Source organism: Neofelis nebulosa, chromosome 3 (assembly GCF_028018385.1).
Source record: "Neofelis nebulosa isolate mNeoNeb1 chromosome 3, mNeoNeb1.pri, whole genome shotgun sequence".
Lineage (NCBI taxonomy): Eukaryota > Metazoa > Chordata > Mammalia > Carnivora > Felidae > Neofelis > Neofelis nebulosa.
The window spans coordinates 171,224,909-171,242,127 of record NC_080784.1 but is presented as its reverse complement, the minus strand read 5'-3'; the positions used below and the strand labels follow the sequence as shown (position 1 = coordinate 171,242,127).

Here is a 17,219-nt window from a genome sequence, read left to right as displayed (position 1 = left end):
GTGAACTTAGCTCATTGATCCCGATTTCTACATAGCGTTTACAGGGCTATTGTTTACAGTTTCCCACGACCCCATACAATATTGAAACAAACCTCCTCATACATGTCCCCTTAACGGACCTTGAGGTAACATCTCTAGGTTATATAATTCTGAGTGGGTTTCCTGGGTCTTGGGATCCAGAACGGTTGCATGAGTGTATACACCCATCAGTAATTTTAGGAGGCTTTCAATTTTCCACATCCTCCAACATTTATGTATTTAATTAGTTTTCTGTCTGTATTTTTTTAAATATAAATTTTCTTTTGTAATTTACTTTTAAACTGTTTTACTGTGACTTTTTTATTATTTAAAATAACATTCTATGTTGTATTCAAAGCTAGACCTTAATTATTGGACTGTTGTCATTTGTTTAGCTGATAGCCTGTTTTGTGATATACTTCTAAGATAGGACATAAACAAGTCTACAGTTAAGGCAACATAATTATCAAATTAATAAGTTGAATCACTGATATTTGGACATGGGTAGGGATCTACTTCTTACCAGTGGTGGAGTATTCCTAAGTGTAACTCTTTGGTTAGAGGAAACTAATGAAACTTTGACTGTATTAAGAGAAATAATTCAGTCGGTAAAATGATAAACTAAAGAGAAATGGAAACCTGCTTCTGGAGCAATCCTGTACAGGATACATTCTGACAGTTAAGTTGCTGTGCATGCATTTAGTCAATGAAATAAAAAACAGCTATCAGGTATATCATGCCTCATATGTAGAGGAAGACTCATTGGCCAAATTACCTTATGATAGAGGATATTTTTTTTTTTAATTTTTTTTTTCAACGTTTTTTATTTATTTTTGGGACAGAGAGAGACAGAGCATGAACGGGGGAGGGGCAGAGAGAGAGGGAGACACAGAATCGGAAACAGGCTCCAGGCTCTGAGCCATCAGCCCAGAGCCTGACGCGGGGCTCGAACTCACGGACCGCGAGATCGTGACCTGGCTGAAGTCGGACGCTTAACCGACTGTGCCACCCAGGCGCCCCTGATAGAAGATATTTTTTAAAAATTTCTCCATTCAGGGGCTCCTGGGTGCCTCAGTCAGTTAAATGTCAGACTTCAGCTCAGGTCATGATCTCATGGTTCGTGGGTTCGAGCCCCGCATCGGGCTCTGTGCTGACAACTCAGAGCCTGGAGCCTGCTTCAGGTTCTGTGTCTCCCTCTCTCTCTGCCTCTCCCCCACTCTCTCTCTCTCTCAAAAATAAATAACATTAAATTTTTTTTTTAAATTCTCCATTTAGCCATATGTTTACTTCTTTATATGCTAAACTTCCTTGTATGTTTTTTTTTTACAAAGTTGAATAAAATTAAGCCAACAGTTATGTTAAATTCTACAGTGATTCGATATTTTCAGGTGTCTGATGTACATATTGATTATTCTTTCATTACACCATCTCTGATACAAATACTCCAGTTTTTTATTGAATGTTAGTCTGATACTCTGAGAGCATCAATGATTTTCTGTACACTGGTTTTGGAGAATTCAGTATTGGCATGTTGAGCAAGAGAGTTGATATTAAGAAGTATTTATTTTAGCGTACAAAAATGAAATAGATCTGAATTCTGGTTAGGAATTCTCCTTTGAAAGAGTCTTCAGCTTTTTATACTGAAGATTTTTTATGCATATAGCATACATCATGATTGACATAAAAGGAATACTAGAAATCCTAGTGTAAGAAAAAGAAAGATAAGAGGGCTGGTCATGATTCTTTTCTAAAATGTAACATTCTGCATTTGTCTGAGATTTTGTTAGACTTTTATATAAGGGCTGATGAGGAAAACCGAAAGAGATGAAGTAACCATCGGTGAAAATGTTCTTTTTTGATGATAGGATATTATTCACTATGCACTGTGCTAATCAGGACACCACAGTTCAAGTCATTTATTTGTGAAGGACAAATATATTTCTTAATAAGGGAGCACAAAGCAGACTGTATACTAGGACGTGCCTCACTTTTTCTTGTGTATTTACTCAGAACAAAGAGGATTATTTTCTGTGAAGAACATTAGTTTTTTGAGTTACTGCCATTTAAGCACACATGATCGCAGAAACCTTGGGAACTTTTGGAGGTTAAGGTATTTATGTTCAAATCACTCTGTGTTGGTGTTTGAACTGGATGTCAACCTGGAGAGGAAGAAGTAGAACAGACCACTTTCTGTGTCACTGGAGATTAGCCCTGTTTGTATTTGTATAGGCAGGGCCAAGGGCAATGCCTGGTACAAGAAACCTACTAAAAAGTATTTGCTGAGAAATGAATGGGTTGGGAAGTTAAGCAGTTGAGTTTGTGAGGGACAAAGTGAAAATACAAAGATGGGGATTGGTTTTCTGGCTTCCTGAAAGGTTAGTGGCATTCAGCTTCAATTCACATGTTTCACTTATGTCAGACTTAGACTGTAGATGAAACTCAGATGTTTCATTTATGGAGGACTCAGATGTTTCATTTATGGAGGACTCAGATTGGTGGGATAAGCAATGAATTAGGAATAATTTTATCTCATCGTGCCTCATTTCCTTCGGTCTGGAGGTTGGATATATTAATATTTACCTCCTATCTTTATTCTTTTTCTGAATTATTTTAAATTTATTGTATGTTGCTATATTGTATACATTTTTGTAGCCTTCTTTTAGTCCCTATGAGAATTGGGTGAATATAAATTGAAATAATAATAGCTGTTTTATTTTAAATCAAATTAGATACCCTATTAGTAAGGCCTCATAAATTCATCATTAAGCAAACATTGATAAACATATGAGAGGTTATTATTAACACACCTTCTGCTCATTACTATTTTTTTAAGTTTATTTTGAGAGAGACAGAGACAGCACAAGAGGGGGAGGGGCAGAGAGAAAGGGAGAGAGAGAATCCCAAGCAGGCTCCATGCTGTTAGTTCAGAGCCCAATGTGGGGCTTGAACCTACGAACCACAAGATCATGACCTGAGCCAAAACCAAGAGCTGGACTCTTAACCGACTGAGCCACCCAGGCGCCCCTCTGCTCATTACTATTTTAAGTGAAATAAAAGGTTATTTTCCCCCAATGTAAGTCACAGCTAATGCACTGCCCCAGCTCCTCATTCTACATGTCCATGTTAGAGTTAGTGCATGACTCACCATTTAGTACCAATGTACCCATCTGTAAAGTGGGTGTTGTGTAATCCCCTATTGTCAGGAGTGTTATGAGATTAAATCAAACAGACAGTGTTCTCTGTGTGTTTTACCCAGTTAATTCCTTCCCACCCTTACCTTGCTGGTGGAGACTTCCTGTGATGTACCTATCATGTATGCTGTGAGATGTACTCAATACTGGCAAGAGAACATCTTGGGGATTTCAGAGATGCTCCCTTCTGAAATATCTGAAAGACCTGAGGATGTCCCCATGGAGGGGTGAGAGGAGCCAGATTCAGTGGCTTTGACCCCACAGTGCCAACCAAATGGAACCAGAGTCCTGGGAAGAGAGCAGACAGGCAGAAAAGGAGGAGGATAGTGGGGAGATGGGAGTGGCGAGGAAGAAACGTTGGATGCCTCTCTGAGGCTGACTTTATTGGATAGAAAGGTGACCCCATGCTGATAGCAAATAAATTAATAGCCCATCCTCTGGATCCCAGTGTGTTCCAGACCTCTAATAAGAATGCATCCTTCCTGGTAATGAAGTTCTTTCTTGCCTGTGCCTCTGGATGTTGCACAGCATTAAATAAAAGTTACATGTACATGGGAATTGTAGCGTATGCCCATATTTCATTGAATCTAAGATGCTGTCATCTGGAGGATGCATCCTTATTTTATGAACCACCGAGAAAGAAAAAAAAAAAAAGCCCTGCTAATTTAACCATGGCATGATATTTTAGTATGGCTTGACAATTTTAAACATATGGAAAAAGCTCTTTCAGATGTATTTATATAGATATTGTTCTCATATATCACTCTTAAGCATACATATAAAGGCAAATAAATACAAAATAAATTGATTAGGATATTCCTAAATGTGTTTGCACTCAGTTTGAGTCTTGTTAACCACTTTTCCCCTCAGAGTCATTGATGTGTGTGATTTTTCACACAAGTCCTTCCTGCAGTCAAAAGCATTGGTGATGCAGTGTTTATTAAAAGTGTACTTTGCTATTGTCTTGGGTTTTCTTAAAAAAAATTTTTTTTTAATGTTTGTTTTTGAGAGAGAGAGACAGAGCATGAGCAGGGGAGGGGCAGAGAGAGAGGGAAACAGAATCTGAAACAGGCTTCAGGCTCTGAGCTGTCAGCACACAGCCCGACATGGGGCTCAAACCCACAAACCGTGATCAGGACCTGAGCCGAAGTCAGACGCTTAGCCAACTGAGCCACCCAGGGGCCCCAGTGTCTTGGATTTTCTTCCAAGCCAGTGAAACCAGTCTATAAGTTTTAATGTGCAGGCAGTTATGTCATGACTGTCACAGACTGATCTGAGGGTCAGATGCCCACCAATTTCAGAGATGTTAACATGTGAGAAAATGCACATCTTAGAACTGGTAAGACCTGGCATAAATCCTCAACGGTGCTAAGGTGCCCAGATCCATTTATGAAGTACCTGAAAAGCACTCTGGGTTGAGCCTTTCACATTTATGCAATGGTGAACATATGATTCAGGCTTATACAGCCTGTGAAAATAAATGATTCCTAAATTATAGTAGCTCAGAGCCTCCAACAGATGGATGGCTGGACCTCAGGGTCCCTTGCTCCAAAGCCTCCAGAATTATTTCAGGAGAGGGGGTTCAGTGAGTCTCACATGGAAAACTGCACAGCCTCATGTGGCATGCTCTTCCCCTTTTGCTCATGCTTATCAATATCCATTGGCCCCCAAGCTGCCTGGACAGGTCTAGCAGATGTCAGCCGCTGCCCCTGCCCCTTGTGAAGCCACAGTGTCGGTGCCCAGGTTGTTACCTTCTAATGTTCCAGTGATTGGATTATTGATCTCCAGAGTGTCAGGGATGTGGCAGTTGTCATGCATAAGTGTGGACAATGGTTTCCTTAACTCCTCATCCTATTTTACTCCCTGGCTCTCAAAGCATCGAGGCTTACCCCTGGAGTCCATTGAATCTTCCAAGAGACTCCCAGCTTCCAGAGTTGATGGTGGGCAGTCAATATAAATGATTAGTGAATTTTTATTTCGTTTCTAATATGACATATATTCATACTGGAAAAAAGGTTCTTTATGCAAACAGAGCAGATCAAAGCCAAATCAGGTTAGTTTAAGAGTTCCAGGTTTATATATACAAAAGCTTTGGAAACTGCATTAACTCATTTGCAAAAGACGATGCAAAAAGAGATATCTGCAGAGGACCCCCTTTTAAATGTGTAATAGATACTTTGGGAGATTTAACTGAACCCTGTGCTCTCTGGGGTGGTGTGCCTTTTCAGCCACAGAGCTCATAATCCATTTTGCATTATGCCTTCTCTTTAAGGGAACTTGCCTGGTCTTGTGGACCACTTGTGTGCTCTTACAGAACTTTCTATTATATCTGTGGACTTGAAACCACAATCCCACAAGGAAAACAGAAACTCTAGATCTCTGAACGAATGCAGTTGTGGTTTTTTTTTTTTTTTTTTTTTTCTGTCTTGGCTCCCTGTTTTTCTTCTCTTGCCAGTTTTAACCTTCACGTCAGACAGTAGAATCAGCAGTCCCCTGTTACCCTGGCAACGGTGGTAGGCTAATAGAATTGGGTTGTCCCAAGGCTCCATTCTGGCATTATGCTTTTGGAAGAAAAACAACAACATGATTATGAAATACAATTTGTGGTAAATTTATGGCATTTATTGGTAAAAGATAACGTATGTCAAATTTTCAGTGATTCAAAAAAAATTCAGCCACAGGAATAAGAAAGGAAGTGTGTCTCAGGATAAGGATTTCTTTAATATATATTTTCCAGTCAGCTTTGCATGTTTCTCTGGATATTTTATTTTTTCATCAACTTAAAACTAATGACTAAGAAAAATTTAGCAGGGTAGTCTCTGAGAGCATTGCTATTTACCTGAATAGATTTAAAAATCTGTAAGGCTCTTTTACATTTTCTGCAAGCACATTCTCCTGGAAAAATAAATCGCCACTCCAGGGATTTGCATGGGATTTACATTCTCATGCTACCACATTCAGCATTGATGTTCTGTTAAAATCCACTGCTGACTTGAAAACCTGATTTTAGTTTTCTAGGCTGATGTTTCTAAGACTGTGACTCTATTTCTCTGTTCTCTTATTTCTATCCTGATTCTGGAAATATCTCAGGGATGAACTCTGGTCTTCATGATACTTAGCAGGATACCTTGAGTATCTCTGGATCTGATCCAGTGTTTTTAATGCTTTATTCATTCATCTTTATTCTCAGGTGCCACATTCATTCATTCTATCCAATCTTTTCTCCATCCCATGGTAGTTGTATTTCCTTGGATGGTTCCAAGCAGAATTGTGAGAAGTAGTATACTTCCCATGTGTAGGATAAATGTATGCATAATTTGGTTCATTGATTATCTCTTTATTGGGAATTAAGAGATGTTGGATCCGTCCACCAATATCCTGGAGTAATAATGCAGTTAGTTTAAAAATCTTTCTACCGAGGGGATCCTTAGTGGCTCAGTTGGTTAAGCGTCCAATTTCAGCTCAGGTCTTGATCTCACAATCTCATGGCTCCTGAGTTTGAGCCCTGCATCGGGCTTTGTGCTGACAGCTCAGAGCCTGAAGCCTGCATCAGATTCTGTCTCTCTCTCTCTCTCTCTCTCTCTCTCTCTCTCTCTCTCTCCTCTCTCTCTCTCTGCCTTTCTCCTCACACTCTGTCTCTCTCTCAAAAATAAATAAACATTAAAAAATTAAAAAACAATCTTTCTACCGTAAGACGTATCTTATGGGTATTCTCCATAGTGACAATCTGATTGAAGAAGGATATAAAAGTGGTTTTTCCCCCAGTTTGAAGAATCTTAGCCACACAGTACACATGAAATTCCTTATTCAGGGGAAAAGAGTCAAGTCCTTGTTTCATGCTTGAGAAACATACTTGCATAAGCCTGAGCTTATAGCTACTTGGTGCTAAGTGGATTGGATGTTTGAATCCACTTTTATAAGCTGAAGGCAGCCAAGTCAAGTTTTTAGCACTAAATAGGTAAACTTGATTTATTTCTCTTTGATTTTCTTTCTGGGACTTGGATTCTATAGGCAGAATACACTATTTACTCTGCCATCCAACAATTTGTAATGTAGTGTAGATGGTGCCTTTAAGGACACCAATAACTTTATAGGATGAAGATATTTTTGCCTGAAGAGTGAACATTATTTCCCACCTCACATATGGACCAGAAGCAGGACAGAAAGAGATGGAAGTAATCATGTCAGTGGTTAGTTACCTCTCTCCTAGAATGTGAGGTCAGTTTGTTCTGACATTAAAATCCAACTAATTTTAATTCAGCAAACATTTTTCTGAGCACTGTTTATATACAAAACACTCTGCAAGATACAGAGGGGAATCAAAGAAGAAAATTGAACCGTTAAAGTCCATTCGGGGAAGTTGTTTCTCTGGGGACTCTTTATTGATCTTCCTTCATCTGTGGTTGTGCTAATTTTAGAGAGTTTATATAATTATCCAATGGAAATGCTGGGCTGCATGTTGAATCCATAGCTGGGCAGCGTGGGATTCTGACACAGCCACGGCTGCTCAGGATCCATAGTGACAGGAAGTAAGCCAGCACTGAAGCCTTCTGCCCCCAGTACAGCATTTAATATATGATGAACTCTCGGTCCAGAGATGTAAAGAGTGAACAAGTCTTTGGAAACTGGAGCCCTTCTCCAGGGTCTTAGTGATGACAGACTGGTTCAGCCTTGAAGCCCCAGAATCAGACGAAAAACAGAATGGGATTTCCTTGACTTCCATCAATTAGTTTCATCTGGTTCCATTTTCTCACTAGCCTCCAAAGTATATGTAGCTAGTTCAAGTAACTGAAAGAATTTATGGTTATCATTTGTTGGGCAGCATGCCAAGCAGTTCATATACCTCATTTTGTTTAATCTTTTCAAACACTCTATGCAATAGGAACTACTGTCTGCCATATGAGGAAACTGAGGCTCAAGGTCACTTAGAGGGTGGCTGATCCAAGATTCAAACCCAGAATCATGTATACCCACAGCCCCCATTCATAACTAATCTATAAACTAAGAAAGCCTGCATCTTTCTTGTTATGTAACAATAAAATAGTCCTGTTTTCAAAGAATAAATTCTTAAATGCACTTAGTTTCTTCTCTAATTAGAAGCTCTCTGTGCTTCAAATTAATATTTGAACCGTGAATTTTGATTTGCAAAGTCATGTTTGTTAAAAAGGGTTCAATATTGTATATGCTGAAAAGTTTCAGAGACAGTTTATTTTCCCTATTTCACTGATGGTTAGTAAATCTCCTTCCCCCTCTAGTCACCATGTAGTTAGAATATAAAAATCAATAGGTTCTCTCCATCCAAACAGAAGTTCTGAGAACAGTACTGGGGAGTGAGTCATGGCTTATTGCTTCTCTGTTGACAAATGTTGCTGGAGAAAAGACAATTACTTTGTTAATGACTGTCAGAGTTTCTGCTTCACATTCAGTGACCAATTTTTACTGTTTTGAAAACCAAAAAACAAAACAGTGAATGTGATAGTTATAAAATAGCAGCAAATTGGGGCGCCTGGGTGGCGCAGTCGGTTAAGCGTCCGACTTCAGCCAGGTCACGATCTCGCGGTCTGTGAGTTCGAGCCCCGCGTCGGGCTCTGGGTTGATGGCTCGGAGCCTGGAGCCTGTTTCCGATTCTGTGTCTCCCTCTCTCTGCCCCTCCCCCGTTCATGCTCTGTCTCTCTCTGTCCCAAAAATAAATAAAAAACGTTGAAAAAAAAAATTTAAAAAAAAAAAAATAAATAAAATAGCAGCAAATGGAGACATGTGCATATTTACTATGATTCAAGGGAATCTTAAAAATTGTGCTCCAAAAGCCAGGAATATGGTTAAAATTATTTTTTACCATGTAGTGTTAATCACACACAGAATGGTATGTGGGGCAATATTTGGAGATGGAATGAGTGAAAGAATAATTAAATTTTAATGTCCTGCTTTCTCTACAAATAAGGAAATAATTAGATATTCTACTTAAAAAACCGACACCAACAAGAAATATCCGGGCTTAGCTCTAGCTGCTAGGTTATCATTTCTACTGGGAACTGAACAAGGGGCATTTATTTTGTCTTTGAATTGCTCATTAATTGTATTTTACAAAGTAGTTCTAGTTTGGTTAATACAACATTCTATCCTCTATTTAGATTCTAGAATTTATAACTTACTATTTTAAACAAACAGATGCCCATTGGTGCTAAACTTACGAGTATTGGAGATATTTCTATATTGGTAATACGGTTTATAAGTTTTTGGTTCAAGTTTTGAGGGGGTTGCATAAATTAAGGATTAGGTTAAAAAGGAAAAATCTTGTTAGTATTGTCCTTTTTTAAAAAAAAAGTTTATTTATTTATTTTGAGAGAGAGAGAGAGAGGGAGAGAGAGAGAGAATCCCAAGCAGACTCTGTGCCATCAGCACAGAGCCCAACACAGGGCTCGAACCCACAAACTGTGAGATCATGACCTGAGCCGAAATCGAGACCCAGATGCTCAACTGACTGAGCCAACCAGGTGCCTCAGTATTGTCCTTTTGAGAAGCGCTTTGTAGGATGGAAGTCATAGTTATTTTCAGCCACTCTGCTTTTATTTAGTTCTTTGAACAAACCTGCTGCGTTTTGGTCTCAGGGCCTTTACACATGCCACCACAGCTGAGGAACTATCTCCAACTACTCGTGCCCACCTCAAGCCTTTACGTGAGCAATCTCGTCTACTGTCTCCTTTTCAGAGAGGCTGACTGTAACTATTTCATCTGAGAAGGCTCCCTTCTTTTATCATTTCTTGTTATACCCATATCTTTTTCTTAGTAATGCTTATACTTTTTATTATATCTTTATTTGTTTATTATATGTTATCTATTTCTAAAGGCACGGAATGTGCCTGTTGTGTTCACCTGTATAGATCCAGCAACTCTCTGATATTTATTAGGGGTTCGATAAATATTGTTAAATGAATAAATGATTGAAAGAGTACATCCAAAGGAAGAGATGAAGGAACTTCTTTCTGAAGGGAGGATGCTAACCTGGCAAAGTGATTTAAAAATAGAGAAAAATAAACTGATTCTGGGAAAAGGTGGCTGATGGAGTAGTTAGAAGTTGCTATATTAACATCCAGCAGCTGGGAACCAATTGTAAGCAGAATAAGAGTGGAAAATGCTGCTAATAGTATTGATGTCTTTTATTGGAGATGACTGGAAACTTGGCTATTTCAAGGAAATGGGATTATATGTTAGTTTAAGATACACTACATTGAGCTCTAGCTATTTTGTTTAAGCATATGTTACCAATAGAAGGCATGGGCATACTTTTACATATCTTTATATTTACCATAGTGTCTTACCGTGTCTTATCCTTGGGTGGCACTCAGTAGATACTGATGGAATACTCATTGCCTGAATGAAAGAATAGTTACAAAGCTATCCACTGAAAAGAGCACCTTAATTTTTAATTGTTTTAATCTTTATTTTTGAGAGAGAGAGAGAGAGTGAGCAGAGGAGGGGCAGAGAGAGAGGGAGACACAGAATCTGAGGCAGGCTCTAGGCTTTGAGCTTTTAGTACAGAGCCGGACACAGGGCTCAAACTCACAATCTGTGAGATATGACCTGAGCAGAAGTCGGACGCTTAACCGACTGAGCCACCCAGTGCCCCTAGAGCACCTTAATTTTCATTTTAGCTTAAGATAAGTATGTGAATCACAGTTATCAAGGCATATTCTCACACCAGCAGATACCTCCTTATACTTGTAGCAGGCTGGTTTCCAGTTTACAGGACTTTCAGTTCATCCATAAAAGAGAGATGACTTTTAACTAATATTATTATTTTAAAATAGTATGTAAATATTAGATATGAATACATATGCATGTGTTTATGTACATACACACACTATGTACTTTTAATATATATATTTAAAATATCACAAACTTTGAAATCATTTTATTGAATTCTCTCTATCCTTCAAGTATGTTTATTAACTGCAGTCTTGTGTAGCCACTGTCTTGCCTTATTCAGGCTAAAATTAGTTGTTTCCATCCAAAGGACGCATAGTGTATGTACACACCATCAAAAACACATTGAGCAATGTGTTCCAGATACTTCCAAGCACAGCTCACTAGGGTAGATATTGTTACCTTCATTCTACTGATGGGAAAATTGAAGACTTGAGAGGTGAAAAGAGTATTTTCACTGAGGTATGCTGGAATTTGAACCTAGGTTTCATGACTTCAAAATCCTGTTCATGCTATATAGCACTCTGTCCAACTCAAACACCTAGAAAAATGGGGGTGGGAAAGATTAAATGGGGAATTCAGGACAAAAATTAATTGGGACAAGCACAGAATTTTGATTTTTTTTTCTTGATTAGGCTCATACTCATTCCCTACCCTATGGTGTCTTTTAAAGATTTGGACATTTGGGCATAAAGCTGAATTATTTTTTCTCTTCTTCCCCAATAAGTATTTCCTCACTTATGTTCTCTTTTTGTGTACTTTGACTACATACTCTTTTACTTTGCCAAGTTAAAGCCCCTTTATATTGTCACTTAGCTGATCTCATACTTGATCTTTCCCTCTCTCTCCCCCTTTCACCCTTCATCTCTCCCTCCTTCTTTGGCATTATATAGAATTCTCTAATATTTGCTCTCTAATTTGATTAGCCAGGAGGTAGAGGCTTCCATTTTTCTCCATCCATCTTTTTCTTCAGTGAGAGCTCTATATGAAGAAAATATTCAGAATGAAAGTCCTCAACAGTGTTCAAAGTTGGGAAACTATAACATCACCAAAATACTACTTTTCGACTTGACAAAATAAACGTTGTTGAAAATTGGTAATATGCACTGTTGGCATAGGTTAGAGACGCTAAAATCGGAACTCATATGCGAGTAGAAGTGTAAGGTATACAACTTTTCATATCAGCAATTGGCAATTTATATCAAAAGCTTTGCATTAAAAAAATTCTTACCTCATCGATTTTACCCAAAGGAATTGATACTAAGGGACTACTTAGACATATGTACACTGATTTTTGAACAAGAACATTTAGTGCAGCATTATTTTACTAAATATTTTAAATAATTTAAACATCAGGCAATCCAGAAAGAGAAATAAAACGTGGTACAGCTAGTGGAAAGACTTTTAATATACACATCAAATTCATGTTTTTTCAGAAATATATAGGAAATGACTCACTATATAATGGTGAATGAAAAAAGCAAGATGTTGAATATATGAGAGCACATTCAGGACTGATAGATGCCCTAACAAACAATCCTTAAATTTCCACCTCCACTGCTTAACACAATAAAGGCTTAGTTTTTGCTCATAACATAGTTTAGTGCGGGGCGGTGATGGTTGTGAACCTGTGGCTCTGACAAGCTCAGTATATGGCTTCAAGGGTCATCCAGCTAGCAGATGGGGAAGGAGGAGAAAAGGCGTGGATGGGGCACTCTCTCTCTTAACTGCCTTGGTCCACAAATGAGGCGTGGCTTTTGTTCCCATCCCATCAGTGAAAGCTAGCACTTGTTCCTTCTCCTCTTAAACTGCAAGAGGCTGGGCGATGTAGTTTTGTGACCATCAGAGCATCCCGTCTTCATAGGCACTGGGAGATGTTTCACAAAATTATTAACATCTCCAGGGAGGTGATTTGTGACTCTTCTTTTTTTGTGTGACTTTATTCACAACATCGTGCTATTATTGTCTGAATTTTCTAAAATAAAAGTAAATTAAGTTTATATCACATAAAACTATACATTAAAAAAAAAAAAAACTTGAAGTGCAGTATGAGGGCCAAGTGTGGATCCTCCCTCTGGAGGTGCAAACAGGTTGGGATACTCACCACAGTGTATGTTTTAATATGGCCCTTGTATCTTTTTTTTTCCTGAGAATTAATTTTTTTTAATATATGAAATTTATTGTCAAATTGGTTTCCATACAACACCCAGTGCTCATCCCAAAAGATGCCCTCTTCAATACCCATCACCCACCCCCATCAACCCTCAGTTTGTTCTCAGTTTTTAAGAGTCTCTTATGCTTTGGCTCTCTCCCACTCTAACCTCTTTTTTTTTTTCCTTCCCTTCCCCCATGGGTTTCTGTTAAGTTTCTTAGGATCCACATAAGAGTGAAAACATATGGTATCTGTCTTTCTCTGTATGGCTTATTTCACGTAGCATCACACTCTCCAGTTCCGTCCACGTTGCTACAAAGGGCCATATTTCATTCTTTCTCATTGCCACGTAGTATTCCATTGTGTATATTAAACCACAATTTCTTCATCCATTCATCAGTTGATGGACATTTAGGCTCTTTCCATAATTTGGCTATTGTTGAGTGTGCTGCTATAAACACTGGGGTACAAGTGCCCCTATGCATCACTACTCCTGTATCCCTTGGGTAAATTCCCAGCAGTGCTATTGCTGGGTCATAGGGTAGGTCCATTTTTAATTTTTTTGAGGAACTTCCACACTGTTTTCCAGAGTGGCTGCACCAGTTTGCATTCCCACCAACAGTGCAAGAGGGTTCCCGTTTCTCCACATCCTCTCTAGCATCTATAGTCTCCTGATTTGTTCATTTTTGGCCCTTGTATCTTAAGAGATTCTTCAGTCACTCACCAAAGTGTCAGAAAATGCACTGAGCATGGTGTTAGGAGGTCCGTTCTGTATGCATGGGTGATTTGGATATAATATGCATTAATGCAGATCACCAGGACCTCTTTGCCTGATCTGGCTGGCTTGGAAGATTTTCCATTCCTCCCTCATTGTCCCTTATGTTTCCTTCCAAAATCCTTCCCTCTGAGAGAATTTTCAGCTAGCGGAAGTGGGAAGTAACAAGGCAAATGTTCTCTCTTTTCACAGTTTGTTAAAAAGTTATTCTTTAGCAAAACCCCTTGTGCATGAAGATGTGTATTGAAAATGCATCTTATACAATGCTGACAAAGTCGAAGAGATTATTTCATAACTAATATTAAAAGCTCCATGTTGGCAAGTAACACGTTCACTGCCCTTTTGAAAGATCACAGTGGAAGATAGAAGAAAGAAGCCCTGTGGGAGGACTATGACACGTCCCATCCTACACATTAGATTCCATACTTTATCTCTGGCCTCCACTCTGGACAGCGAATTGTAGAGATACTCTTCTGTTAAAGATCCTTTTCAACATTCATCATTGGCTTCAAAGTTCAGGTCTTTTGTTTCCTTGCCCCATACTTATTTATTGTTTCATTACCTGCCACTTTCTTGCATTTGTCCTGTTAAAGAGTCCACCATGGCTGTTTAATATTTAAAGGCTGGGATCATTTGCAGGTTTTAGTTTAAAGGTAACCATAGCACACACACACACATTCATTATTAATAGCAGAGACGCACTGTAAGTTCTTAGGAATCTTCTTTCGATGTTAGTTTCACATGGGTGCTGCTGCTGCGAGAATGAGGCTCTGATATTGCTATGTGGCAAGGGGACTAATGCAATAACACTGATCCAAAGATTATGTGAATTGTTTATGTGGGTGGAAGTGATCATGCTAAAAAGGGACATAAAGCCAGAAAATGACAGACCACGGAAAGTCCGGTTTCGGATCGCGTCATCTCACAGCGGGCGAGTTCTGAAGGAAGTGTATGAAGATGGGCAACCATCAGGCTCCCTGGATTCTGAATGTGCCAGCATCTGTGGGGTAGATGGACTGAGTGAGTCTGATGGACAGCAAAACGGCCACATAGGATCAGAAGGTGATGAGTATGAGAACGACCAGGATAACTTGCTGGTGTTAGCGAGGGCTGCCAGTGAGAAGGGTTTTGGTACAAGAAGAGTCCACATTTTAAGCAAAAATGGCACAGTCAGAGGCGTCAAGTACAAAGTGAGTGCCGGCCAAGCTCTATTTAACAATTTGACCAAAGTATTGCAGGTAAGTCAATGCACTTTGCTTTTCCCGGGCTTTGTTCTTAACTCACCATCTCAACACCTCTGTGCCCTCCAGTTGAAAGCAAGCTTCTCTTATTCATGACTCCTACATACTTCATGAGTCACTCCCCCATCTAAGATATTGTCTCAACAGCCATCGATTAAAAAGAGGGTCATTATGCTTAGCAAATTAGATGGATTCTCAAAGTCATATTTCTAAGTGGTCTTTTCTTCCAGTGTGCAGTGACTAAAACAATGTGTCTGTTTCTTTACCAAGATGTTGGTGTTCAAAGCATCTGAGCACAATTTAGGAGTTAATTTTTGGTTTATCACCTTCCAGATACCAGATTAGCACTTATCGTCACTTGTATGGCTTTTAAACCAGAGAACATTGAGAGCTGCATTCAGTGGCGTTGGATTCAGTTGGAATGTTAGGAAGCTGTAAAGACAAACTTCGACTTGCCCCTACTACTCTGGGGGTTGCAGCTTTTATCTGAGGTGCCTTTCTTCATTCATTTGCCCATGGGAACTCTAGAGTAGCACTTGAAAAAGTTATCCCACTGTAAATGTATGGAGTGAGATCCAGATCTTATAGGAAAAATGTTAGCCTTTAAAATGTGATAGATTCTGCACAGTAATGTAGGAATGCATTATTCAGGTCTGGAGGCCTTTGGCAATGATACAATGTTTAGACAAGTTTTTGAAATTGCCCAGAAGCATTGGTAAAATGATTTTCTGTTAAAAGCAGGGATCATTATTTCAGGAATAGAATTCATAATCACTATCATTAAGGTAGCAAACCAATATTTTTCATTATAATACCATTCTGTATTATTTTCAATATTTAAATAAAATCTCCTTGATGAATTATCCAGTGCCTCTGCATTATAGACAGATATAACAGTGGTAGGGAGAAAGGATTTTAACCAATAGTATTTTATTATTTTTCATTTCAAAGAAGTATTTGGAAAGATCACATCACCAGGATTAAAAAAAAAAAAAAAGAAATTAAAGGGTAAAAGCAGTTAAAATCAAAGGTTATTTTCATATGTAGAATTTACCCATGAAAGATTTCACTGATTAGGGATGAGGTGGGAAATCAAAAGTTAGAAACTGATGACTATGTTTGACTAATTTGGAGATCTTGTATAGACTTCTAAAATAATCTTAGTGGCCTCTGTGTTTTATCTAATGCAGAAATTATTATTGTCAAAGTATAAGCCAAGACTCTGTAATAAGTGTAAAAATGTTTGCATTTATTGTGATTAATTTAGCTTTTGATTGAGTCATGATTTGAACTGCTTTACGATCTGGAAGGTTATTTACAAAACTTCTGCACCAGTTATAGTACTGTGATTTGAATTTATTCATATCTCCCCCCAAAATTATTATTTATGGGTAAATACCTTACATCTTCAAGAGAAAATGTTTTTCTCCCTATGGCTTTGTCCTGAAAGAGCTTATAAATTCACATATAGGAAACAGAAGAAATTCTATAATCAGATGTTATTACTACATTACTTTATAATAGTTAACTTGTATACTTTTCAATGTGTAATTCCATCACCCTTTTTCTTTTGAAAAAAAAATCCAGAGAAACTCATTTTTTAATAACTTACCCATATTCCATTTACCCTTTGCTTCAAGAGGACAATAGCGATTACTAGCAGAAGTCCCTCAAAGACTGGTACTTAACCATTTTTCTTTCTAGCCGGTCCTTCTTTCTGTATAATGTGGGCAAAGTAATCAGCATGTTGCAAGTATTCACAAATTTTGGCCATCATCATTACTTTTATCATCATCATCATCACCATCGTCATCATGGAATGTTCTCTGATCTCTCCAGGACAAAACATAAGTTAAAGGAGTTCCTCTCTTGGATGGGGGCTGCTAGTTGTGCTATTTCAAGGGGCTCCATTCACATCACTGTCTGTGTAAATAGCACCCCTCAGAGTTGTACAAGACAACCTATGCAGCATTATATAGAGAGCTGATTTGGATGCTTGCTGCTTGTTAAAGGATAGGTGTCATAAGGAGTGACAAATGTCTTAGACATGTGCTTTAGGGTGACTGAGTACAGGTTTCCATAGGCATCCCACAATGCAGTGGCAGAGAAGCCCCGGGGACTAAAAGCAGAAGTTACCA

The 17,219-nt window shown here is 38.6% G+C and overlaps 1 protein-coding gene across 2 annotated transcripts in view; it reads left to right on the top strand.

Annotated features, from left to right (window-relative positions):
- GRXCR1 (glutaredoxin and cysteine rich domain containing 1) overlaps positions 1-17,219 on the top strand; it is a 316,157-nt gene that overhangs the window by 171,590 nt on the left and 127,348 nt on the right. The window contains exon 1 of one of the 2 annotated variants that reach the window (XM_058722726.1): positions 14,073-15,078. The exons of the other annotated variant lie outside the window; for it this stretch is intronic. Within the exon in view, the coding sequence (XP_058578709.1) occupies positions 14,569-15,078 (510 nt within the window). The 5' untranslated portion in view covers positions 14,073-14,568. Of the gene's footprint in view, positions 1-14,072; positions 15,079-17,219 lie in introns of those variants that run through there. 2 annotated transcript variants of the gene reach the window in all.